This window comes from Salvia hispanica, chromosome 4 (genome assembly GCF_023119035.1).
Source record: "Salvia hispanica cultivar TCC Black 2014 chromosome 4, UniMelb_Shisp_WGS_1.0, whole genome shotgun sequence".
In the NCBI taxonomy this organism is placed as follows: Eukaryota; Viridiplantae; Streptophyta; class Magnoliopsida; order Lamiales; family Lamiaceae; genus Salvia; species Salvia hispanica.
In genome coordinates, this window is record NC_062968.1 from 5,964,591 (window position 1) to 5,992,324 (window position 27,734).

The 27,734-nt window shown below is 35.5% G+C and overlaps 2 protein-coding genes and 1 long non-coding RNA gene across 3 annotated transcripts; all 3 read left to right on the top strand.

Moving 5' to 3' along the window:
* Nucleotides 1–1,916: 1,916 nt before the first annotated feature.
* Nucleotides 1,917–4,252, top strand: LOC125222979. The gene is made up of 3 exons (XR_007176635.1): nt 1,917–2,038; nt 3,864–3,914; nt 4,038–4,252. It is a non-coding gene; the product is annotated as an uncharacterized LOC125222979 (long non-coding RNA).
* A 3,969-nt stretch (nt 4,253–8,221) lies between these two features.
* Nucleotides 8,222–14,000, top strand: LOC125223259 (plant UBX domain-containing protein 2). The gene is made up of 3 exons (XM_048126328.1): nt 8,222–9,374; nt 12,007–12,285; nt 13,494–14,000. Exons 1-3 carry the CDS (start codon nt 8,514–8,516, stop codon nt 13,749–13,751), a joined length of 1,398 nt encoding a protein of 465 aa, XP_047982285.1. The 5' UTR covers nt 8,222–8,513; the 3' UTR covers nt 13,752–14,000.
* Nucleotides 14,001–23,245: 9,245 nt separating this feature from the next.
* On the top strand, nt 23,246–26,234 carry LOC125222559 (protein TIFY 7). Its single transcript, XM_048125239.1, has 7 exons — nt 23,246–23,426; nt 24,099–24,160; nt 24,515–24,603; nt 24,766–24,856; nt 24,949–25,273; nt 25,434–25,491; nt 25,870–26,234. Exons 1-7 carry the CDS (start codon nt 23,342–23,344, stop codon nt 26,000–26,002), a joined length of 843 nt encoding a protein of 280 aa, XP_047981196.1. The 5' UTR covers nt 23,246–23,341; the 3' UTR covers nt 26,003–26,234.
* Nucleotides 26,235–27,734: the final 1,500 nt, after the last annotated feature.

Sequence of the window (27,734 nt, forward strand, 5' to 3'; positions counted from 1 at the left end):
CCCTCCAGGTGCAGCAGAACGAGATTATGTCTCGTTTTGTCGTGAATGCGGGTAATCCGGCGGGTGCCATGGCTGGAGCAGCTCCGATTCGCCAGCAATACTTCGCTACGCGGCAATCGAAGGTGGGATTTCCCGTCTTCAATGGGAAAGATCTAGCGGGCTGGCTTCTCCGCTGTGATCATTTCTTCGCGGTGGATCTCACACCGGAGGATGCTAAGGTTCGTTTGGCCATAATCAACCTTGAGGGTCGCGCTCTGCAATGGTTCAAAAACTGGGTTCGCTATCAGGATCAGGCACTGGCTACGCCTTGGCCTCTGTTTCTTCAAGCCTTGGAGAGTCGATTTGATGATTAATTGCTCGGCGAGCCGATGACTGAGTTGCTTGCTCTCAAGCAAACAGGTTCGTTCACTGATTACCATGACCATTTTGAATTGCTCTTGGGTCGTGTCTCACTATCGAAGTCTTATGCTATTATCCACTTCATCAATGGTTTGAAACCATTTGTTTAAAAGGCTGTTAGGATGTTTATGCCTAAAACATTAGTCCACGCATACGCTTTAGCTAGTTTGCAGGAGCTATCTAGCTCAAGGAGGGAGGGGTTCTAACAAGGCCCTAAGCGCAATTGTGTTAATGAATCTAGATCTAGCAACACAGGTACTCCACTCTTACCGACACCTATTATGCTGGCTGTTAAAACTAGGAGATACTTAACTCCAGAGGAAATGGCTGATAAACGTGCTAGAGGATTGTGTTATGGTTGTGATGAGAAGTTTGATAGGGGCCATGTGTGTAATAAGAAGTTACTCTATTTGTTGGAGATAGATGATGGAGTCAGGAAACAGAGGGGACAGAGGAAATTAATGAAGAGGAGGCTGTTGAGGATGATAATCCTCTTATCTCTATTCATGCTATTAATGGGTCTTCCTATAGAGGTTTTAAAACTATGAGAATCACTGGCAGAGTGGGCAAAAAGGCTCTTCACATACTTATTGATTCAGGAAGCACTCATAACTTCCTAGATCTTCAGTTAGCCAAGCGGCTAGGCCTTCATTTGACACCAGTAAAACCAGTGATGGTGGGTGTAGCGGATGGAAACAGGATGGAGTGTGACTCCATGTGCAAAGGGTTAAAATGGGTGTTGAGAAACACCACCTTTGTCACGGATGTATTACTCTTATCCCTTGAAAACTGTGATATGGTGTTGGGAGTTCAGTGGCTGGAAACCTTGGGAGTTATACAATGGGACTTCAAACAGCTAGTTATGGAGTTTACACTGCAGGGAAAACGACATGTTCTAAGAGGAAGCCAATCAAACCAAATAATACATACTGTTTTTGAGAAGGAAATGGAGAAACTGATCTCCAGTTGTCAAGGAGCAGAACTATGTTGCATCAGAGTAACTGAGGAAGTGCACCCTGCCCTGCTGACTATGGAAGGAAGGGAGAAAGATCAGGCTATTCCTTCTGCAATACAAGAATTTCTGCAGGGTTAGGAGTTGGTCTTTGATGAACCTACTGAGCTGCCACCAATGAGGTCTCATAATCATCAAATTGTCTTGACTCATGGGGCTTCACCAGTTAATTCTAGACCCTATAGGCACACTACTCTTCAGAAGAATATTATTGAAAAGGTAGTGGCTGATCTTTTGAAGCAAGGATTCATCCAACCAAGCACTAGCCCTTTCTCTTCTCCTGTGGTGTTGGTAAGGAAGAAAGATGGGTCGTGGAGAATGTGTATTTACTACAGGAGGCTCAAAGGCCCAAGGTGGAGATTGTAATATATGATGGCCCTTATCTGGAGAAGCCCAATTGCCAACTTAATTGTAACTGGGCCCAATATCCAGTGGCCCAGTTAGGTTGTGTTTGGCCCGGGTGGTTTGGGTTGAGTGAATACTTTAATATTCTATACCCTAGACTCTTTCTCTCACTTGTGATACTCTTCTCTCTGCAGCTTCTCTGGCGTTTTCTAGGGTTTTCTCCCTGAGAGTTTCTCTGTGCTCCGGCTTGAGATCTTCTTCCTCCATCTTCATCCTATGTGTGTAAGCACTGGTGTGTGTGTGTGTGTGAGGGGTGTTGGAAACCTCTGGTTTTTGGTCTGTGGTTCTTGACCGTGTGAGGTTTCTTGTGTTGGCTAGAGTTTGTGTATAGAGCGATCTTGAGTATCCGAAGAGAGATCTTGAGTGATTCTTCAGTAAGGCTGCTGGATTTAGGGTTTCCGAGATACAGTGTTGGTGGATTGCGGTCTACTTGTTACCCCCTCACTCTTGTGGCAAATTGAGCTGTGATTTGGGGATTTTGTGGGCTCGGTGTTAATAGACCTGTGCGGTTGTACCTGGTGCAACTTGAGCCTACTGTTTTTCAAGATCCTCTTTCACCTTGTTCTTTTTCTTTGTCTATCTTTTAGGCTTTAATTGTTTCCTTGAACCGTTTTTTTATGTTTCAGGAAGATCTAATCTAATCAAGCAGTAGCTTAGATCATGTATTTCCTTGTAACTGATATGTTTAGTGAGGGTTGATCTCCTCACAAAGTGTGTAGACTTCGGTCGTTCAACCTTAGCCTTCGGCTGGTCGATCCCTAACAATCACCGTTCCATAGCACAGCAGCCCCTGCTCTGTTCCCACCACAGCAGGGGATTCTGATAGTATTGTTTCGAATGTTATGTTTTCCTTTATTTGATGATAGTCTACATTTCCTTTCAAATGCTTTTTATAGATTTCATTTCGTTCCAAACGCTCATGATAGTTTGTATTTCATTCCAAATAGTGATTTTAGACTTAGTTTCATTCCTAATATCTTCTAGATCCCGACATCATTTTTAATTAGCTTTTATTATCTGCATTTTGAATCTCATATTTTCCTTTAGTTGTTGATAGTCTTCATTTCGTTCCAAATGTTGATGTTTGAATTCATTTTGGTTCAAACGTTGATGATAGACTGCATTTAATTCCAAACGTTGATTTTAGATTTCGCTTCGTTCCTAATATCTGTTTGGATCTAGGCATCATTTTAATTAGGTTTTTGATTATTTGCTGGTGATGTTGTGCAACAGAACAGTCAGTTATACATATTTGCTGGATTTGGAAATCATTTTTAATTGAAGCAGGATATAGTAATCATTTTTAGTTAGACTTTATTTAGTTCCTAATATTGTATGGTGTGGAACAGAACATAACAGTCTGAATCGGGTTTTGTTAGTTAAGTTTAAGTCATGATTTTAAACCTAATTAAACTTAAAGTTGAAAATCAATATTTAAAATCTCTTCAAAAGTATTTGCTACTGGTAGTGATTGATTTAGAAGTGATATCTGTACAACAAGATTTAAATTGAAGCTAGTTAGGTCTAAATTTGGTATCGCTAGAGAAGTTAAAAATAACCATTTAAAATCTATTTAAAATCATTTAAAACCTGATTAAAACTCTGAAATATGTTTGCTACTAATAGGTTTGGATTTAGAAGTGTTATCCCTCCTTAAAATGGTTTAAACTGTAGCTGGTGAGGTCTAAATCCGATTCTGCTAGTGTTGTCTAAATTACCATTTGGGTTTAAAATTGGTTTTGCTAGAGAAGTTGAAATCAACATTTAAAATCTATTTATAATCATTTAAAACCTGATTAAAACTCTGAAACATGCTTTGCTATTGGTAGTGCTGGATTTAGAAGTGTTATCTCTCCTTAACATGGTTAAAACTGAAGCTAGTGAGGTCTAAATCTGGTTTTGCTAGTCATGTCTAAATCACCTCATGTATAAATTTCTCCCAAAACTGATATATATTTGATAGATTTAGAAGTGATATCAATGCATAAATGAAGGTAGTGAGGTTTGCATATTATCAATCTCCATCACTATTCTTTTTTCTTGGCAGGTACATGCTATGTGGACTACGCACTTAAGGGTGATCAACTTGTGCTTTTAGGTATATGCTCTATTTGGTGATGATAATAGTGGGGTTGCTTAATATACTTAGATCATATATACTGTATATTATGTTTACTAAGTATTACTATCTGTCTTACTTACTCTTCTCTTCTCCGTGCAGGCCCATATCCTAGCACAACACTTGTGTTTCTGAAGGAAGATGAAGTCCTTCTGTAACGCCCCACTTTTCGAACCATAAAATTTTTGCATTAAATGCTTTTAATGTCGTGAAGTATGTGGATTACATGATGAGTGAAATTATTAAATGATTTTCTATGGTGACCTAATTTTGGTTGGAATAAGAATTTGGATTGACTGAGTCAATTCCGTTGGATATGTGACGTGGATGTTGAATAATCAATTCCGTTGATCTGGTTGTTTGAATAATTGATGCGGGGCGAAATTTATTGTGGTGAATTACATTTCCTAAGGGTGAGTGAGATTGAATAGGTTCATCAATAATTATTCCACCCATCTTCTTGTAATTTTTGACCACTATTATTATTGGAGAGGAATTCTATTTTTCTTGAATTTAATTAATTTCATGGGATATTTATCCAAACTAAATCCAAAAACCAATTATTCTTTATTTCTCCATGAGAAAATCGATCCCCATGTTATTTCCGAAGAGATTTCGAAAATCTCCTATTTAAGGGAGAAGGGAATTATTTTATTTGATTAATTGATCCCTTATTCATTCCCTCCCATGAATAAATACAAATATTCTAACAAATCTTACTATATCCAGGTGAATCTTGTCTTACCCTATTTTAATTAAGATTTGAAATTTGATTCCTTGTGAGGGAGCATAAAATCGTCTACTTCCATATTTTTATTTGGGAAATTATTATTTTTAGTCTGCTCCGTGATATTTCTTGCTCCGTGAAAATTTAAATAAATCAAACACAAAATTAATAGGCAGAAAATCGCCTACTCCTTATTTCTCCCCAAAAATCACGCCAATTCCTCCCCCATATCTTCCCAAATCTTTATTTATTTAATTGTGGGATTATATTCTTGAACTCTATAAATAAGAGAGAAAAACCCTAACCTTAGCCAAACTACACGCCTCCCGCACTCCCACACGCCACTTTTCTCTCTTCCACTCTTCTTCAACTTGTTTTCTATTTTATTCAAGATCTCTTCATTCTTTGCAAAGAATTGAAGTTGAAACTCAAGAATCGTTGAAGAATCAAGGCTATTACTTTGTTCTACTGTTCGTTCTATCAAGAAAAGGTATTTTAGATCTATCTTTTCCCATCTAACCGATTAATCGGTGTTCTTGAACCCTAATGCATATAGATCGAGTGAAAGGGGGGAAAACAATTGATGAAAGGGAAGCATGTGTTGTGTGTCGGCGTGTATGTGTGTGTGTGTGTCGATGTGTGTGTATGATGTGTGTTGTGCGAAGAACATCATGCGTGACCATGTTTTGATGGTAGATCTGACATTGAAGTATGAATAAACCGATATGATGAACATGCCTTGATTTTGACTATTGATATAAAACAAATCAGTGGAAAAAGGAAACGTTTGGGGGCATGCGTGATTTTGAGTTCGATGATTGAGACTGATTCGTGATACATATTATCTAAAGGTGATAACTCGCGCACGAAGCGTGATAGCAAAGGGAAGAAAGTACTTGAAATTTGAGCAGTCGAGGTGGACTCTCTTTTAAATAAGGACAATGTCCTAAATATTTTATGAAGTGAAACTGTGTTTATTGTGATGTGATTTGGATTTTAACGTGCCTATCTGATGTGGCTTTTGTCATTACTATTTATATCGAATTCGGATCCTCGTAGGACCGCAAACCCTACTTGGATTAGTGTACACCTATGGTTGACCGTGTGTCAGCGTATGGGTTGGCCGGGCTAGTGACTTGGTTTGCGGTCGCATTCCATGTCATGTATGTGAAAGATATGATAAACGTCTATGGGAAAATGACTGATCAGCCGACTTTTGAAACAGAAACTATTTTGAGTATCTAAGGCCCTTCTAAAAGCTAAACCCCGATGATGACTTGTTGATGGCATGATAAATAATATTTTTGATAAACTGTTTTCGGCATAAGTCCACTGAGTATTTCAAAATACTCAGCCCTGCATGTGTTTTCCCTATGTGCAGGTTGAGCTGGCGACGAGCGGTTGGTAGTTTTTGAGCAATTTAATTAAAATACTATGGTTGTCTTGAAACTCCGAGTATCGTTGTGTCTTCACACATGACTTCACTCTTCTCTTGGATGCTTCTGCTAAACATGTTTTACTTATCGTTGGTTGATCTTGAAACTATATTAATTTTCGTTTAGAATCTAGAGGCATGATATGTTTTGGATTCCATTGAACCCTTGTCGTTTTGATCATTTATGATGACAGTTGTTATCCATTAGATTTAACTGCCAAGGCGTTGCTCTGACTTTTTCTTGTTGTTAACCGTTCATTTAATACGTTGGTCAAATCCTTTAATGAAACCCTAGTCCTTGTCTTTGTTGCACTCAAGCCCTTTTTAGGTCGCGATCGCCCGCATTTAATGACCCTAGAAGGGCGGTCGTGACACCTTCCATGTGGCACGACCGTAACTCGGTTTGAGCTGAGTTACAAGCTGCACCCGATATATGCTGCTGATAAGGTGGAGCAGCTCTGGGAGTGTTGGATTTAGATTTGGGTGATGAGCTAGCTTAGCAGGATAAACTGTCGAGTGAGTAGTAAAACTCCTGCGATTTTGCTATGGCACATAATTGTGTGTGATACTTTTAGCATACAGTTTTGTTTGGTTGATATCTGAATATCTTATTAGGTTTGTTGATTTCGGTGTGGCACAGAATGTATGATTAGGTTTGTTGATTTTCATTTCTAGATTCTTAGTTGATTCTGAGTTGAATTTTGGATTGTTGATTCGGAGTTGGATTTCTAGACTTGAGCTTTCAATTTTAATCCAACTTTTGTTGATTCTGGTTTTTTTTATTATGAATTGCATTGCTAGACTTGTACTCCCTCCGTCCATAAAAAAATAGAGCATATTTACCATTTTCGGCCGTCCAAAAAAAATAGAGCACAATCATTTATGGAAAGTTTTTAACAAATAATAATCCTACACATCATTGCACTAACACTATTTCTCACTTACTTTTTCTACTTCTCTCTTACTTTTTTCCCTTCTCTCTTACTTTACCAATTCTACATTAAAACTCGTGTCATACACCAATTGCTCTATTTTTTGTGACGGAGGGAGTATACGATTATGTTTGGTTGACTTGATTCTGATTTTCAAATTAGGCCTCGAATAACTTAATGTTGTTCAATTAATCTATGTCACACCCTAGTTATTGATCTACCCTAATTACTAATGTATAGTTGATCTTTATTAATTTTGATAAGTAGTTTATTCTATACTACCCTAAATAATTATCGAAATTTGTATTGTTATATTCCCTCTAGGCGTTTTAGCTAAGTTTTCAGTGTAACATAACTTGTTGTACATTAGGGAGTGTATTTTTTTGGCATTTACCATTTCTTTGCACTTCGATCAATTTACAAACAAATATGACAACACAGAGTTAATCTAAAAGCATAAAAAAAATTGAGCTGTATTAAATTCTCTAAAACTCTCATTTTTCTGAATCTTAAGATTGAGTAAATGCACAAAACAGTTTGGATGGGTTAATTTCAAAAGGCTAAAAGAACAAAAAAAAGAAACAAGCTATTTAATGTTAATTTCAAAAGGTTGAGGTCATCTAACTACTCCAAACACACAATTATCTAATGTGTTATTAAGCATCACAGTGACACAGTCCCATTGTAGAGAAATTAGGTGATCTCAGGCAATCATAGTTGCAAACGTTGACAGAACCGAGGTTTGTATTCCTACGTAACATATAAACCTATTGACTAGGAAACCAAATAAAAAATGCTTAGAACTGTATACTTGCCAAGGAAGAAAGATAATCTTATCTCTTGGTGAGATTAATTTGACACCTAAATAAAGTTGAATATTGTTAAATAGAAGTTAAATTAATTTAATTAGAAAGCGCCCATTTTCTATGTTCGATCAAGCTTTTGTTTTGTCATTTTTATTTTCTCAAATACTTTTCTTTTTAGAGAATAATTTTTTATAAAAAAAAAAGATAATAATTATAAAATTTTAGAAAATACTCTAAACTTCACTATCAATACCTCAATAATTTTTTTTATACTTCTCTCCTACGTTATAAATAAAAAAACGGTTTTGTTGGTTGTTAACGCGCCAACAGATAATTATTTCACACTATCATTTTAACCCCAATACTTCACATATTTTGTTTTCAACACCCCAACATTTCTTCATTCAACTCTCATCGCAAACTTCCATAGAAATCGAATTCTCAGCCTGATTTTTGTATCTATCGCTCGTGGATTGTGTTTTGTCAACGCATCAATTCTGTTGAATTTATTCAAATCCCTCCCTCCTCCCCCACAAAACCTTTTACAGGATTTCATCAATTTGTGCTGAATCGAAATATCCCCCAAAACCTACTACGATTCATACACACGAACTCGTAGTAGCATTAATCGCATTGTTCTCACGATTTTCAGTGATCGTTGATTGAATACGAAGCAGAATGGATGAAGTTAAAGATAAAATGAAGGGGCTGATGAAGAAAGTCAACAACCCCTTCACATCATCATCATCGGGCAAATTCAAGGGCCAAGGCAGAGTTTTGGGATCTTCCACTACGTCGTCACCGTCTCCGCCGCCGCCGCCGCCTCCATCTCAATCAGTGTTTTCTTCATCATCACTGTCTAATTCAAAGCCCTCTAATCCAAAGGTAAACACTATCTCCGAACATAAATCGGAGAACAGAGAGCCCGGGCCACGGATGAACCCTAAGGCACACGAGAAGCCGGAAAACGGCTTCGATCCGTTTGACTCATTGGTCACGACGGGGAAGAGGAACCCAAATGGCTATTCTTTGAGAGTTTTCGAGTGTCCGGTTTGCGGTGGAGGGTACGCCTCCGAAGAAGAGGTTTCCTCCCACGTCGAGTCCTGTTTGAGCAGAGCAGAATCGGGGAGTAGCGATAAGGAAGCCGATGGTGTTCGTGATCAGCTGCAGAGTTGTGTAAGCGCGTACACGTCGGGGAAGCCGAGCGATGGTTCGGTGGAGGTGTTGATAAGGCTTTTGAGGAATGTGGTGAAAGAGCCGGAGAATGCTAAGTTCAGGAGGATTAGAATGGGGAATCCAAAGATAAAGGAGGCGATCGCTGATGTCCCTGGAGGTGTGGAGTTGCTGGAGTGCATTGGTTTTGAATTGAAGGAGGAAGGTAGTGAAATGTGGTTTGTGATGGAAGAGCCTTCTAAGGAGCAGCTTGGTTTGGTTAAAAATGCTGTATTGTTGCTGGAGCCGAAGAAGGTAGAAGAGTTACCATCTAAGGCTCCAGTTAAGTTGGATAAACCTATTGAGAGGAAGCCAGTTGATAGACAGGTATAGTCCTTGCTAGGTGTTTGACTCCCTGTTTGATTGACTGTCTCATTGAACTATTTTTGGTGCTTTAGAACTATCATATCTTGGTCTTGTGATTCATCTGTCAAGTTTGTTTTGCTATCAAATGAGCCTATAGGTTACGTTTAGGTCTTAAAGAATTAGTTACAGCATATCAGAGGTACTGCTATGGAGGAAAATTTTATGAATAGTGGAAATCTATAGGCCTGCCTCCCCTAATTTCATGAAGTTACTGAATGTAGATAACTTTTAACAGGCCAGTTGGAAATTAGATGTTTCGATATTTGAAGTTGATAGCTACCATTGTGCAGCTCAAACTCCTGATTCAGAATGTCAAGATTGAAGAGTGTTGTTAGAAAATTAGTTGGACTTCTTTTGGTCAGACTAACTGAAAACTTTTGGTTCTTATTCTGATGAAATTCTTTTAAAACCTTATATTATAAGAGCAGGAGCTACCTGAAAGGGAGAATTTGTAATTGGTTAGGAATGGATTAAGGGCATGTAGATTGTATAAAATATCTCAGGTAGTGTGCTCTTTCCGTAAAATTAGATGATTATATGTTTGTTTATATAAATATAAAATAGTTATCACTTATGAATGACACATGTCATTAGTAGCTGCCTATTAGGTTCGATTGCTTTTCTGTTTGATATGGTAATTGGTCATAGCAGCTTCCATGCAGTTTCCTGTTACCCAATTGCATAAATATTATTTAGAGTGGAAAGTCTGATCGGATTTGTAAGTTTGTAGTTTGTTAAATTGTGTGAGACTTTAGGCTACTTACTACAGGTCCCAATTTATGACTCTGCTTTAGAGACTACCTCTGTTTCCTCCAATGGACATACTAAGCATATGTTATCTGGTTCTGATATTCTATCTTTAAGTTTTAACATGGACTCATGGAGTAACACTAGATATTTGTATTACTACTAAGCTCAAAGAGAAGTAAAACAGCTGTAAACCGTCTTCTGGTTGGTGAATTTGTATTCTCTGATTTAGTGGACACATGCATAAATGAATGTGAAGGGCATTTGAAAGTAAGTTTTATTTCGCCTTGCATGCTATATTTCTCGCTGACAATATGTCCTTCGCAATAAAAACAACAATTCGGCAGCTGAACTTGTTTGGCTAACTCTCATAAGCATCCAGAGATTCCAGATAAAGATAGTGGTTAATCACCCAAGTGGCACTGCAACTTTAAAGTACTGTAAAATGTATCTTATTTCTGAATTTTTAGAAAGACCTCAAATAACTTTTTTTTTTCTAGGAGAGACATAATCTACAGTGAAGAAAGTCAATCAATTATGTTAAACTTTCACACTTGTATTCCCTTTTCAAATTATAGTCTAGTGATTTCATGATTTGATTCTTGTGAATCCCCAATTAAAAAATCATTGATGTTGATTACATGTGATGCTTTGTTTTTCATCCTGCTGGAAATTTGGTCTAATATCAGAAAAGAGGGGTATCAATTAGAAATGACCACAAGATAGGATGCCTAGTTGGTACGGCATTTAAGTCTTATCCTCCGGGTTTGTGAAACCTCATGATTTAATGCAGACATTTGATAATGAGATTATGGGCTCATAAGAATTACGTTTGCAGTAAGCTTGACAAAAAGCTAGTAGAAGATATTATCTGAAAGTACCAAAGAATCTCATATGGATGCATGATATATTGGGTAGTCGGGCAATTCCTTGTCATTTATCGGCTGGGTCACTACCAATTGAGGAAGTGGTATTTGGTGCATTCTTGAATTTGGTAGAGAATGTTGAACCCATAAAGTCTAATGCCATACATTAAATATAGAAACTAGATTTCAATTTCTTTCTTGAAACATTTTGTATGCTTTGGGATGGGATTACATGATTTGGTGCCAGTTGGACTGAAGTCACTGAACTGAACTATTGTGTCCTGTAAACTCTTTGATGAAGTGTTTCATAATGAATGTTATACCCTGTTCAATGATAGATATGCCATATATTCTGATTATGTGGTTTGACAGTGCCATAAAATGCCTTAAAATATCCATCTACTATTTTATGTTTTATCTCACCTATGTTAGGATGGAGACTAGGAACCTTGAGCTATTCTTAACATATTGCTATATGTCTGCATAAACCAAAGGAATGTGATAATCAAAGACGCATAAGTCCACATAAGTATGTATCTGACAACTTTGTAGTTAGAATGTGATAATCAAAGACACATGTGGAAGAGAAAGGATTTCGTTGTGTACACACACACACACACACACACACATATAGGGTTGTTTTATATACCAAACTAGTAGTTGTCAGATACATACTTAGTATATATATATATATATATATATATATATATATATATATGAGAGTTAGTAGTTGGACATAAGTAAGGTGATGTGCTATTTCAGTTAAAGATAGGTAACTCCTTTACTGATATAACTTCTCTGTCCTACACAAGTTGATCACCTTATAATTTCTGCTCCAGTTTTCTTCCTTGCAGCACTTTGAGTCGAGTTCACCTAGGAGCAGTTCATGGCTTCATGATTCTTCCACTATCTGTTCTTTTTCGGGCTCTTTACTTCCCTGAGAATGAATTCTAATCACTTTTCCTCATTCTTGAAATCAGATCCGGGTATTCTTTTCCGTCCCCGAGAATGTAGCAGCACGGATTGAGCTACCTGATTCTTTCTACAACCTTTCAGCTGAAGAAGTGAAAAGGGAAGCAGAGTCAAGGAGAAAAAAGTTAGAGGAATCTAAGCTTCTCATTCCTAAATCATACAGAGAAAAGCAGGCCAAAGCTGCAAGAAGGCAGTATAATAAAACGGTCATTAGAATACAGTTTCCTGATGGAGTGGTACTTCAAGCTATATTTTCTCCATGGGAGCAAACTGGTGCTCTATACGAGGTTAGTCCTTTCATATATTTCCTATAGACTTAGAAACTATTGAATAAGTAAACCCATTTTATGTTATTGTTAGTACCCTGGGAATGAACTTTTGTTGTCTTACAAGCATATCCTTGATGATAGACAATACCGACTTCATGTCTTGTAAATACTAGATAACTTTTGTTTCATACCCTGGATTGCCAAATGCTAATACTTTTGACACTGAACTTTTACCTCGATACATAAGGTTCCACATATTTCAGTAGACTACAAGCTTTTATGTTAGTTGCATTATGTTTTTTCTTTTACTTTTCTTTTTATACATAAGTTGTAGTTTGGCTGTATTTACAACTAGTATTTAAAATTCAACTGAGCATTTGGGGTTGTCTCTTTTGTCCTTGGGATATTGTTTTACTTTTTAAATGATTAGCAATATTGGATAAGTCGCTTAGATTGTTACCTGTGCATGGTGAAGTTTCCCCCCTCTCAGATAAGAGATGTCTGGTTTTTAACCACTATGCTTAAAATAAATGACTCTTTTGTTTTTGGAGCTTATGAAATCCCTGTACCTTCTAATTTTGATATGAACCTTGAAGCTTATAAGCACGCATGAGTACGCTGAATCTTCGATGATCTCTTAAAAGCTTACAATTTCTTATTCGTTTAAATTTAAAGCAATGCATGGCACGATAAAAGTGTAAAAGCAATCTCAACAGGTATCTTACGCCTAGCTGTGAAATTTTGATATGTTTTGTAAAATTAACCAACCATCCCAAAATAATTTCCAAAATTGAAGTTCTAGGCCTCAATATCTGTTACAGAATGTGTCTTCGTTTACATTGTTTCATTCAATAAGTTGCAAAAGATCTCAAGTTTGTTTGGTTTCCATTGAAAGCAACTTGTAAAACAGATGGTGGGTGTATCAAATGGGTATTCTCATTTTTAAGGGAAGAGTTTCTACTCTCCCCTCGCATCTTTTTGACCATTTCCTCTCTAAAATCCTCGTACCAGACAGTTTTGTACATGTGTACCTTTTCAGTATAGTCAATGTCCTGATTTTTTTGATATACTCGATCAACTGATTTCTCTGTTGAATATATTGAACCAATTCTGTTCAGAAAAATATGCCAAAAAAGTGTGATATGCTAAAACATTTTATTCTGGCTGAGTAAAAGATAATAAGCACACAAAATATTACTGAGTTGAAACTCTTTTTCTTATGTTAGTTGGTGAGCAATGCACTGAAAGACCCAAGCTTAGAGTTTGAGCTGCTACATCCAGTTTTAGTGAAGCGACGGGTGATCCCACATTATCCAGCGGCAGGAGAGAGAGGAATCACATTGGAAGAAGAGGATTTGGTCCCTGCAGCACTTATTAAGTTCAGACCTATTGAAACAGGTGATACTGTTTTTACCGGTCTCTCCAACGAACTCCTTCAGATCAGCGAACCCTTTGTCTCTGCTTCTGCAGTTCCTGCTTCATAACGCGTACCCTCAATTATCGCAATACTAATTCTTCTGGAGAAAGTGGGAACCTATAGTATGTGTAGTCGATGTACCGTGGAAAATCAAGAGTCGACTATATGTTTGTGTCTCTGTATTTCATTTCTCATGCAACACAATTTGCCATTTTATTTCGATTTTCATCCAGATTTATGCTTGTGAAATACTGTATAAGTTGTGGATAGAACGACGAAGTTTATAGAAACAATTTTATTTCTATTTTTACTTTAATTTTTTGTGTTGGAACACAGGTAGTAGTATAAATATAGGAGTTGATATTCTTGCTCGAAGAGTTTGAGGATGGTTCGTTGATGGTTATTTAAGTACTAACCGTAGTAGCAACCCTTTATTTCCGATGGAGTTTCCTTGAAGTTGTAAGTTGTAGCTAACATAACTAGAAAATCAACTGAAAAGCAATTCTTTAGGTTAAATTGCATATTTCCTTTAGAATGAAAAATAAAGTATTCTTAAATTGTAACGTGGATGTGTTTAATAAATTAAACTCGTTTTTAACTTAAGTAACGGATTGACTACAGTTGAGTTTGACAATATCCAACAACTAAGTTCCTTCAAACCCAATGTTGAAAATGGCAAATTCATTTGGATTTAGAAACCTCCTTCTCATGTGGATTTAGAAACCTCCATTGAAGGAGGATGAAGTAACTGCTAAAATTGGGAAAAACTTTCGATAGAGAGACTGGAGAAGAAAAAAGAAAAATTTCATTATGGACTACATTTTGAAAGAAGTTGACTACAATTTACAATAATATGCCTTATATATAGGCTAGATTAATGCTAAACTAACTAATTAAAAGCTACTAATTACATTTTAATTTTTCTATTTCAACACCCAATAAAGTTTAAATGAATTTAATTGTGACCTTAACCTTGTCTAATGAATCAAACTCGTATTTGACTCAAAAATAATTAAACTTGAGTGAATTAGTCTGCGATCACAGCGATGACATACGTGTATTCTGGGCCTAATATGATTCTTATTCTTACTAGGATTATAGCTCGTTACGATGACATACGTGTATTCTGGGCCTAATATGATTCTTATTCTTACTAGGATTATAGCTCGTTATATAGTTGTTATTTCATTATAGGTTGTACTATCTCAAAAAGATAATGAAATTTCTAATTTGATATCGTCCCAAATATAGATACACGCGGTAGCGAATTGATTAAACAATGTACTATAATTATGACTTTATCTCATTTATACTGCGTTTATATGGAACTCCTACTAGTTAACATTATTTCTAATATTTTCCTTTTCATTTTCCGGAGAGAGATGGGATTTTTTCTGCACCGCTCAAATATTGTGGCGTTCATAACTCTTTCTAGAAAATATCTTCATGTTTAAAATGTGCTGAAAATGATTCTATTTAACAATTTCTAAACCCTAAAAAGTATAGCATATGCGAAAACATATACTACTAGTATATATTTGACGTATGAGCCCACCAAGAGTCTCCGTTTAACGTATTTATTTGATTTTATGTACAAGTATACAGTATAGGTGAAAAAATATTTGGAAATGATAAAATCTGGAATTTGAACTTTAAAATTTTTTAGTTATAAAATTAGTAAATTACTAACTTCAGCTACTATATACGACTTCGGGAAGGAATTTCTTAAGAGTTATTCTCGGTATAAAATACATAGGGAAGTATAGAGTTTGTATCTTAATTATATTTGTGTTGTCTTTGAATGGATAGCATCTACTAGTATATTATTAGGAAAGTAAGAATATGCATTAATGCATGTAATGTTTATTAGTATACAAAATTAAGTCAATACTAAGACATTTCAGAAATAGTTATTGTTACAAATACTCCCTCTATTCCACAGTAATAGAGTCATTTTGCCATTTTGGTACGTTCTATACTAATAAAGTCATTTCCTTTTTTAAGTAAAAGTCAACACATTTTTCCACACTTACTTTACTCTCTCTTACTTTATTCTCTCTTCATCTCTCTACCTTTTTCATTTTCCACTTTACTCTCCCTTTACTTAACCTACCTAACACAATTTTTTCTTAATCTTCGTGCCGAAAAGACATGCCTCCATTACTATGGAACGGAGGGAGTATAACACAAGGAAATTACGAAAATGAGGAAAAACAATAAAAAATATTACAAGTACGCCTGGAAATGCTGCCAAGCTAGTCCGGTGTAGTATTATTTGTAGAAATAAAGTTTTCTTATTTTCCTCTTGCATATCTAAGAGCATACCCACTTTTATTCATTTTTACTCTATACTTTTTCGCAAGAGCACAACACTCACATCCGTACTCTCCCGCAAGAGCACGCTCAAGGGTTCCACCATTCTTTTATTCAATTTAATTAAAAACATTTTCACAATATTAAAATGCATTAAAAATATCCAAAATACTATTACAAATTACTAAATATTTTAAATTTACATAATTAAAATCCTAAAAATTAAAAATTACATGATTAAATTCATAAAATTAAAAAAACCCAATACTCGTGGCCGAATTTCGCCAAATGTGCAGGATTAGGTCTTCTTGTAGCTCAAGTTGGGTTTGGTATAGCGCATTATGTGTCTTCTTTCGATCCTCTCGCGCATTGTCGCATGCACACCTCGGCGTGGGGGGAGACATTGCGGTTGAGCTTCCGGCTTCATCCTCGTCGGAAAAGTTAGCCGTCCTCAGTCCTTCGTCAGCTATAATCATGTTGTGCAAGATAATACACGTGTACATGATGTCGGCAATATTCTTTGTGTACCACAGCCGAGACGGGGTCTTCACAATGTTGAATTAAAATTGAAGGACCCCAAAAGCTCTTTCGACGTCTTTCCGAGCAGCCTCTTGACGTTGCACATAAAGAACTCGTTTCGGGTCTTGCGGCAAGTTGAGCGTCTTCACGAAAGTCAACCACCTTGGGTAGATACCATCGGTGAGATAATACCCCACGTGGTATGGATTTCCATTGACGGTGAAGTCGATCACCGGTGCTACACCATTCAAAAGATCATTGAAGAGGGGTGAAGAATAGAGCACGTTCAAGTCGTTGTTGGATCCGGCCACACCGAAATATGCATGCCAAATCCACAGGCGGTAGTCGGCGACCGCTTCAAGGATAAGCGTTGGGCCGCCGCCTTTGTGGCTGCTTAAGTGTTGCCCCCTCCAAGCATTCGGGCAATTCTTCCACCTCCAATGCATACAGTCAATGCTGCCAAGCATACCGAGAAATCCGTGGGAAGTTTCATGAAGATGAAGCAACCGCTGACAATTTTCGGTGGTGGGTGCCCGAAGGAATTTCTCACCGAAAGCAGAACGAATGCCGGCGCAAAATTTTTTGAGGCATAGGATTCCAGTTGACTCACGCACATGCAAATACTCATCGAACATATCAGCCGTTTGCCCGGTAGCAAGTTCTCGGAGGGCACAAGTACACTTCTGCAATGCAGAGAGACTTTGCCGACCGATTGCGTATTTACGTGATTGGAAGTATTCAACACGAGCGGACAATGTGTTGACAATACTCACGAACAAGCGTTTTGACATGCAAAAAAGGCGTTGTAAGTAATCTGCCGGAAACCTCGGCTCGTCGGAAAAATAGTCGTCAACGAGCCTTTCGTGGGTTCCCTCCCATCACGAGGGATGTAGCGGCGATTTAATCTCGTTGGTCGATGAGGAGGGGCGGGGGCAGCGGTGGCGACATAGGCTTCATAGGCGACACAATATTGTTGATAGTATTCTTGTTTTTCGCGCTCCGCTTCCGCAATAATATCGTTCATATCCATTTTTGAATTAAGAGAATGTTTGAGTAAGAGAGAAAGATGTAGGTGAGTTGCATGGAAAAATATGAGAGAAGTATGAGTGAGACATAATTTGATGTGAAAAATGGATGATGAATGTGTGTATTTATAAATGATTGTGGGATTAAATTTTTTTAAAATAAATAAAAAAAAAGGTAATTAAAAAGCTTTATGTTTGGGAATCCGAAATTTGTTTTTTTGGGATTATTTTCGATTAAAAAAATAAATTTCCAACGAAAATGTCGTTAGCAAATCAGGAGGTGCCACGTCGCCCTGCTCTTCGGCACGGCGGTGCTCTTGCTATCGAGCAAGGTCGTGCCGTCGGCAAGAGCATAGTGGCGAGCAGGGATGTCGCCGCGTCGACGGCACGGCGGGTGCTCTTGTGCAAGAGCACCGCTACGGATGCTCTAATGTTTAGTATCTTTATCATTTTATGCGTCATAATTGTCGGACAACCTTACAAGAGAAAGAACATGGAGGATGGGCTAATTGATAACTCTTAAAATAAATAAAAATAATTTCAAAATTGGATGTTTAGTGTGTTTGTTGTGACAGGACTTAACCTTCTCAAGCGTTTAGCATCCCAATCATTCTCTCATTCACTCTCTCTTCTTCGATCATCGTCTCCGTCCTTTCTTTTGTGAGTTCTGAAAGGTGATATATCTAGCGGAAGCAACCTCTTTAGTTTCCTTGTGAAGTCCGACACTAGATTGACTCTTTGTGAGTCCGATCTGCTAAGTCAGAGGAGATCTCGTTGATTCCTTGGGAGATTTGAGCTTATGTGAGTTTGACTGTGGTTTCCAATCGATCATGTGTTGAGTATATCTCTTTGTGTGTTGTAATCGATGACACTAGGGTTTTTGGGTTTGAGCACTTCTGAGTTACTCACCTCGGGGTTGTCGTTAGTGCAGAGCTTTTGTCCTAGCAGCAAGGAACTTAAACATTATTGTATGAGTTGCCGAGTTCGAGCCATCTTGACATCATTTGTAATTTCCTCCTTTATATAAGATTTAAAAAAAAAAAAAAAAACCTTGTGGTTGTAGTTACTGGAAGAGGTCCTTGGCCGATGTAGTTTTTGTGCAACCTGAGCCAACTTATCTTCGATATTTCCAACTTTGTTCAAGTTTTCATATTTCTTGTACAAATTCTTTTGGAGAATAGTGATAAAATGCAAACTTATATATTGTACAAATTCAAAATTTCTCAACACAGCTTTAACAGAATTTCAATACAATATCAACACAGTGTAAAATTTCAAGATTTTAATGTCAACACAGTATCAACACACTATCAACACAAGCATCAATCATTGACTACCATTGAAATTCTGTTGACATTTTCTCTGTTGATGTTTTTTTGTGATCTGTTGATATTTTTCAATGATCCAGATCATAGTTTTGAGTTTGTACAATATTTAGAGTTTTCATTTGATCACATTCCTTCTTTAGGATTTGTTGTTCTTGTGATACTAATACTTTTACTATAGAGTGTCTCTGATCATTCTTTTGGATTTATTGTCCTTTGTATCTAGATCTATTATATTGAGAGAATGATCCTCTCTAAATTCAAATACAAAATAGATCTTGATAATTGGTAAATTCGCAGTGACATGATCCTGCACCTTTGAATTGTTTGAAATTTCTCAATTGTCCACAATTTTTAATGTTTCTTAGCTGTTGATGATCTTATCTAATATACTCCATCCGTCCCACATTTGGAGTCACTTATTGTTATGGCTCGGATTTTAAGAAAGAGTTGAAGTGTGTAATAAATGAAGTGAGATGGTGGAGTTGGTTGAAGGTGGGTCCCTTTTGACTTTTGATTTTTGTTTTTATTTATTTTAATATAGATAATGACATTTTTATGTAATTTTGATGTAGAATGGGGTAAAATTATATGATCAAATATGGAAAATTCTAAAAGTGACTCTTAAATTGGGACGAACTTTTATGGTAAAAAGTGACTCTTAATCTGGGACGGAGAGAGTACTACATTTTACGTGATTGACTTAACATTGTTAATTATACTCTACATCATTGCATAAGTTCATAAATTAAATGTTGTTTCTCGCTATTATCTTTTTAAGTTTTAAAATCCACCACCAAGTTTGAGAATAAATAGTAGAAAAAGCAATTATATGAACATTATTGATGTGCCATATTTCCAACCAAAAAGGTCAAACTTAGGCTTTTGGCATGATAGATTTAAATCACAACTGCAATTCTTAAATCAAAGTCAATCTGTCATTTAATTAGGAAGATAGAGTTTAATTGACTTTATATATACCTACTACGTATTTTATGGCCTTGCACCCTAATTTATAGTATTAGTATAAGATCTTTTAAGGATTAGAATGTTTCCCTCATGTTTGGTAAAGTTGAAGAAAAAGACATATATAACACCCCTTTTCCTCTGCATCTACATTTTTCCTAAAATTTTATCCCAAATTTAACTGTCACATTTCTGTTCTTGTGCTTTTCTTTTTGGAGGTTTGATCTACTGTGCTTTATTAGTATCAGGGTTATATATGCATATTAATGTTACACAATGAATATTTACTTTTTTTTTAGTAAAAAAAGAATAATCTAAAGCTATATATGCATTGTTCACGTGCAAATAGTAAGAATGTTGTGAATTAATTCGGCTGTCGGCCTCACATATTTATCTCACTTTCTACCTAACATTTTTTAATGCGCGATTCATTTATATCCCCAAATTTGTCAAACAAAATAATAAGTAGCTATCATTTTTTTTTCCGTAAATAAATAAGTTAAATATTGAAACTTTTATTCCGTCACCCAAAACTCGAAACTTCTTTAACTTTTGAGGTTGCTTTCTCTGTTGTTAAAATTATAGTGGGAAAGAGAGATACGAAAATCTCTTTTCTTTACATTTCACCTCCCATTTTCTATGTTTGTCTCATAAAAATAAGTCATTTGGTATTAACATATTCTCCCAGTCTCAAAATATTAGATCTTTATTCATTTTTGGGGTGTCCCACATATTTGAGCTATTTCTATTTATGGTAAAAATTTGTTTTACTCCTAACTCCACTTACACTACTAAATAACATCTCCTAAATTCCTGTGCTCAAAAGAAATGACTCTAATATCTTGATAAAATAAGATAAAAGGAGAAAAAATAGTTGAACAATTGTGTATTGTATAGTGAGACCCATAAATAATAAAGTAAAAGAGAAGGAGATAAATGATGTCATAAATGGATATGAACTATTTATATGGGAAAGAAAAAAAAATAGTATGACCTATTTCTATGAGACGGATGAAATAAACTTACTCCCTCTGTTCCATAGTAGAGAGTTATTTTGTCATTTTGGTATGTTCCATAGTAGTGGAGTCATTTTTCTTTTTAGTAAGAGTGAACTACATAAATGGTACATGATCTTTCACTTTCGCACGCAAATGGTACCTGATCTTTATTTTATATCGTTTTTGGTACCCAGTGACAAAAATAACCCACCTACCAAACTTGTGATTATTTTGTTATGCAAGATATTTTTGGAAATTTCCATTAAATAGTATACCAAACATGTGATTATTTTTTTCTTCATTTCTTTTTTCTTTTTTTCTTTTTTAGTTTCTCCTTCTTTCTTTTTTCTCCATTTTCTTCTTCTTTTTTTTAATATTTTATCTTTCTTTCTTCTTTCTTTTTCTCATTAATTTATGTTTTCTCTTTTCTCTTCTCTTCTTTTCCTTTTCTCTTCTTTTTCTTCATTCTTTTTAGTGTTTTATACATACATCTAATTGCATTCATAATATAAATCAAGAACAAAACACTTAATTAAATTAATTATTTAAAATATTTAAATCAACTAAATATTTTGTATTGAATTGTTTTATACTCATTTTATGGATGAAACACCTAACTAAAAATATTCAACTCTTAATATCATTATAAATATAATTCACAATTTGAAATTTTTATTAAGATTATATTGAATAGTTATTAGTATAATGTAAAATAACAACAACAACAATAATAATAATAATAATTATTGTTATTGTATAATATTGTGTGATTCATAATTTAAGTAATTATATTATTATTATTTATTTATTACAACTAGTTTTTAGTATTATTACAATAATTAGATATAACTATAACTAGACTTATAATTAAATATATTTGAATGACATTAAAAAATAAATAAATTATTAATTTATAACATCAAATAATAATTGTAATATTGATCAATAATAATAGTATAAAGAGTGAGAAGAATGAGTGAAGAAATTAATATATCACTATTGGTACTTAGTTTTGTATGCCCAAAATAACCATAATGATACAAATGGAAATATGTATTTGTTTAGAGAGCATTTTGGGGTCAAAATTGCATTAGGTACCAAAAATGTGATTTATAGGTACCAAAAACGATATAAAATAAAGATCAGGTACCATTTATGTGCGAAAGTGAAAAATCAGGTACCGTTTATGTAGTTCACTCTTTTAGTAAAAATCAACACATTTCTACTCACTTATTTTTCCCTCTCTTACTTTCTTCTCTCTACTTTTACTCACTCATAACTTTATTATCTTTTTATTTAATACATTACACATCTTTTTCTTAATTTTTATTCCGAATAAAAATCTCTCCACTACTATAGAATATTGTGAGTATACCATATTTATTGATGTGATAATATGATTTTTTAAGTGAAAATGTGAAATAAGAAAGTGTTTTTTTATTTAAAAGAAATACATAGTGCTAAAATTGACGAGCAACTGAATAGTACTCCTAGGACACAGTTCAAACCAGAAATAATAATAAAAGCAATAAAATCACAATAGCAACATAAATAAATGCTCTATCAGATGAACACAAGAAAACAAAATCAAAAGAATAATTATAAAGAATTTAAAAGAGTCATATCTTGCGTCGATAACAAATGAAAGAGAATTTGCGAGCGAAGAGGATTTAGTCAAATTTACTAGAAACTATTATTAATTCCCTTAAAAAAACATCTAAAAATCTCGAAATATTATTTTTGTAATTTGCATATAGTTAGATTTTCTAGCCAAAAATCCAAGTAAAAAGAAAGTTGGCACACTACTTCACTTCCATAATTTATTTTCTATTTTGAACAATACTGAATTAACTCCACTAATTTTTATTTTTATTTTTTGATTTAACCACAGGTGTACCGAACCCATCTTTTTTGCGAAATCCGACTAATCCTGCTCGACCGGGTTTACGAATTAAGGCCGAAAGTCTCCCAGCGGGTGACGGGGTTTGAACCCATGACCTCATGGTCACCACAGCTCCGCGCTGCCAACTGCGCTGCGACCCGTTGATAACTCCACTAATTTTCAATAGTGGCAAACTGAGTTAAGAGATTAAATCGTGAAGACATGTGGCTAACATACCGTGTGGTCCAACCTAATGACATCGATTATCGCATGTGATCTTTTACCGGCCAACCCCTGCGCCGGTAAGTAACGGTTCATCCATTATTATTTTTCTACCAGAATTTTTGGTAAATTCAGTCTCAATTTAAAATTGTTTTATCAATATCTAAAGATAAATTTTCACATATTTTTTATAATTTTATGAATTCCGATTTTCATGCATAAGGTAAAAGTCTATGTCAACGAGTCAGCAATCAACACAACTAGAAAATCTTCTGTGGTTCCATTTACTACAGTTACAACTTTGAACCATTTGCTTTTCCTTTTAAAAGGGCTTTTTCTGCATATGTAAATAATTTCAACAATTCTCTTCATTTCTTATACCTCTTTGTCGCTTCAAATTCTGAGATATGGAGAGAGATTTCATGGGGTTGAACCCTAACAAAGATGCCACTGTTAAGGAAGAGGTTGTTGAAGGCGTCGTCGAAGAATCTGGTCATTTCTCTCTCCTGTTTATGCTCTAACAAAATTCCGTTTATTTCACGCTCAAATTCATGAGAATTTTAGACGTTTTGTTTGATTTCTTTGCCCCAGCTGTACGCGGTGTACTTGTTTGAGCGTTTGTTCCAAATTTCTGAAGGTTTTATGTGTTTTTAGGCGTTTTTGTTTTTCCCTAATTTGAAGATGTGTATAAGAAATATTGTTGGTGTTTCTGTGTTTGTAAACATGTTAATAAGAGTTTTTGTTAGCTTTGTTGAACACAATCATAGTATCACTTTTAATTCATATCTTCTTCTTAGAAATGCTGTCTTGATCTGTTAAAGAAACGGAATGATACTGGCTGTCTCTAATTTGCTTGAGATCTGAACCAGCAGCTGAGTTGACCAAATTTCATTTCAGCTACTAATCTTTCCATTTTAGAAAACATAAGAAAGGGGAGGAGAGTGAATCTTCTTATGCTTTTAATAGTTGTTCCGATCTGTCCAATTGTGTTATGAGTTCAATAGTTCAATTTACGTTGAAAACTTTGATCTCTGTTATACATACGACTCAAATACCTTCAAACATGGCTGTAACTAAAAGTTAAAGACTGGATGACTTAGACTTGGAGAGATGATTTCTAACATGCTGTTTTTTTTGCAAAAAAATAAAAACAAAAATGGTCAGGATTTGCAAGGAGCTCTGGGCCTGCAAACAAGGCGTCTGGCCTCCCTCAGTTTATGTCAAAGGTAAAATCTGATCTTCTTGCATCTCTTGGAGATATATTTGAGTCATATTTGACTCTGGTCTGATCATGTTTGGGTCATGTATTGACATTGTTCCATCCTTTTATTACACCACGTCGCATAATTATTAATCCTCATGGAGTTATCTCCCTTTTGATATTTCAGTATCTAGATAGCAAATATTGTGCTTGGGAAACACCTGCATTTATTGAACTGGTTAATGCAACAAAGAGAGAATAAACTTTATGTATGGAAATTTGAGTGTTTAAATTAACATCTGATCCACGGCGTGAAGAGCAAATAAGTTATCTATTGTAAAAACTGCCTTTATAGATTAACATCTGATTTATGCTGCAGAATGGGCAGCCTGCATATTCTATGAGTCCATTTTCCATGAAGCCACAGTTTCTTGGTGGAAGTACTCATGCTGGAGTAACTGAACAATGGTGAGCTGCAATCTTGACTCATACTTCATTCGCATCATCTATTGTAATCTTCTTATGTTATTAGTTGAACATCCGTAAGACATTTAATAAGCAATGATGTGTCGTGGTGTAAATGTGCCTGTCTAAACAACTTCTTGTTCTCTGTTATCTTTTTTTTTGTAGGAACAATTCTAAGGCTTCTAATGCTCCTGCTCAGATGACTATTTTTTATGGTGGAAAAGTGTGTGTCTTTGATGACATTTCCCCTGAGAAGGTTCCTCATTCTCTGCACGACATCGCTTTTGTTCTGTTTATTTCTGTGATGCTGTGCACTAATTGATTTCCCTCACTGGGTATATTATCCAGGCTCAAGCAATCATGCTTTTGGCTGGAAATGTGTATGCCCAATCTATGATGGCTCAATCAAAACTTCACATGCAAGCACCTGCATCCAAAGTTCCAGCAGTAGATCAACCATTGGTTAACCAATCCATGAGCACTCCACCATGTTCTGGACTCCCAAGCCCTATGTCTGTTTCTTCTCACCCCATTGGTCATTGTGGTGTTCCGGGTACTAACAATGATGACATCAAGGTCTCTAAGACCGCTGGCATGTCACCTGCCCATGCTAATAATACTGAACCTTCTAGAGTGATGTCATCTGTTGCTGCATCTGCTATAATGTCATCAGGTATGTTATCGTCTTCAGTTGAACCTGAAGTTTACTATTTGTTGCACCAATTGCTCAATAATTCACTTTACATTACCAAGTCGTCTCTATCATCTTTGTGTCATCATAATTCATATGGAGAAGTGTTAAGTACATGAATTAAAATGTTCTTTTTTCACAGCTGTTCCACAAGCAAGGAAAGCATCACTGGCTAGGTTTCTGGAGAAGCGCAAGGAGAGGTAACTTTGTTGATTCTCTTTTCCTAAAGAAAAAATCAAACATATACCCTAAATCAATGCACATGGCTAGCGTCATACTATATCATAGGGAGTATTTCTTACGGGGAAAGACAATAAATGTATTACTATTCCTTTTTTCCCATCCTTTCTATTTAAGGCTTTTGCTTTCTTTGGAACATTTTTTCTTAATAAGTTTAGTCACATTCATGTACCAGCACTAAATATCCCTTTTGCAGTAGGATAATTTTTTGTGCAAATTAGACTTCTTATGCACATTAGAGACTGGTTTCTTCTATTTTTCCTTTTTCTCTTCTTGGATTGGCTATAGTTGAGTATTGAGTGACGAACATTAAGTTGGTGGTTGCATTTTTCTTGAAGGGTGATGAGTGCAGCAGCACCATACAACCAGGGCAAGAAGACGGCGGATTGTAAAACGCCAGAGTCGAATGATTTTGGATTCTCAGCTACGTCTACCTTCTCTAGTTCGGTCGCTGTCAGCAAGGATGACTGAGTGTAATATATGTGAGATCTTCTCTTATGTAGCTAATAAACCCTGAAGTTTGTACTAATAGCTTGCATTCTGGTTGTGGATCTATAACGTTTATGAATTTGGCTATATATATGTTGTATAATTCCCTAAGTTGTTGTAATATTATTTCTAAAAAATGCAACTCTTGGTAGGCAAACTACCTTATTTGTATCTAATGCCAACTCTAGATGATCTAGAACTATATCATGGCTCAGTGTTTGGTGTTTGAGATCCACATTTGAACTATTAGGTTGAATTATTGCGAATACATTCCGTTTATGTTTTTTACTACTATTAAACTGTGGCTGATAAAACTCACATAATATATGCTTGGATATTTTTGAAGTTGAGTGAGTGAGGCATGACAGCTCATTGGTTATTTATAAATCCACATTTTGCATGTGACAACAATCAATAAATGGTGGTCGTTGAGTGGAAAGTGAGTGGACAGTGATGGATGTGGCTAGCTTAAACTTTTTTTTTCTCTCTACACATTTCTCCTCAATGTCCTCATATAGGGTAGGGATGCATGGTTAACAGTAATCAGATCGGAAATGGCAGTTATGATTTCCGATCTGGAACCTATGTCTTATTGGTTTCATCGGTCCAGTTCCAATATTTTTGAACCAGGAATGACTGTTAGTAGCCGACTTTGGCAAAAAAATGTGAACAACTGGGGAAATTTTGAAAAATTATGGAAAGGTGTCGAAAATCGATAAAAACTCGAGTTAGTTATGGACTGTTTCGGCGTCGCTCGGATTTGCAACTGGCAGCACACCCCTATGGTACTTAACTCAAATAATTTTAATATGAATGAAAGTACAGAAATTTTATTTTTTGCTATAAGAACTTGATCAGTCATGTCTAGATTTAAGAGTAGTACTATAATTTTTGTATGAATACTACCCAATCAGAGGATAATCCATTACTATTCAGCTGTTAGATAATCTAACAAAAGATTGACATTGCGACTATATTTTAGGGGTGGATCCCTGCTGTGGTTGGAACACAGCAGGAGGTGCTGTGCTGTGGAACGGTGCCGTTTTAATTCAATTAGAACATCTCCTGCCTTTTCTATTTAAGCTAACACTTGCCATGGAACGATGACGTTTCTGCCTCACTTTTACAAACTTTGCTCTATCTAACTTTAACACCCGATGCACTAACTACACATACAGATTCAGACTACTAATAATGATTTTATTTAAATGGCGACTAATTAGGAGCTTAAGATAAATTTTATAATTTCATATTCAGTTGCATCAGATTCACTTAAATATTACTCCCTCCGTCTCTAAAGAATATGTATTTTGGAGTTGACACGAATTTTAATACAAAATTGATAAATTAATAGAGATGGAGAGAAAAAGTAATTAAAGTATTGTTAGTGGAGAATGAGTACTACCTCATTAGAGTGAAAAGAATTTTTCGAAATTGGAAAGTGCATATTCCATGTAGGACGGATTAAAAAGAAAAACATACATATTTTTGTAGGACGGAGGAAGTAGCAGCTATTAACATAATGTTAAATTAATTTAATATCAATAAATTATTAGTATTTGAAATTATAGTTAGAGACTTGGAGCTTATCGGTTGCAACTGGGAGTTATCAATTCTAGTTATACTTCATAAAAACTAAACATTTATCACATTCGGAAAGTTACTTTAAATATATTAATCTCAATTATAATATATTAATATTACACTAAATAAT

What these genes read in the sequence shown, in the direction of transcription:
- LOC125222559 (XM_048125239.1), top strand. Translation starts at nt 23,342, where the DNA reads ATGGAGAGAGATTTCATGGGGTTGAACCCTAACAAAGATGCCACTGTT. An exon ending in GCTGGAGTAACTGAACAATG is followed by an intron (nt 24,604 to 24,765) that starts GTGAGCTGCAAT and finishes TTTTTTTTGTAG; the next exon opens with GAACAATTCTAAGGCTTCTA. An exon ending in CTGGAGAAGCGCAAGGAGAG is followed by an intron (nt 25,492 to 25,869) that starts GTAACTTTGTTG and finishes TTTTTCTTGAAG; the next exon opens with GGTGATGAGTGCAGCAGCAC.
- LOC125223259 (XM_048126328.1), top strand. Translation starts at nt 8,514, where the DNA reads ATGGATGAAGTTAAAGATAAAATGAAGGGGCTGATGAAGAAAGTCAAC. An exon ending in GGAAGCCAGTTGATAGACAG is followed by an intron (nt 9,375 to 12,006) that starts GTATAGTCCTTG and finishes TCTTGAAATCAG; the next exon opens with ATCCGGGTATTCTTTTCCGT. An exon ending in AAACTGGTGCTCTATACGAG is followed by an intron (nt 12,286 to 13,493) that starts GTTAGTCCTTTC and finishes TTCTTATGTTAG; the next exon opens with TTGGTGAGCAATGCACTGAA.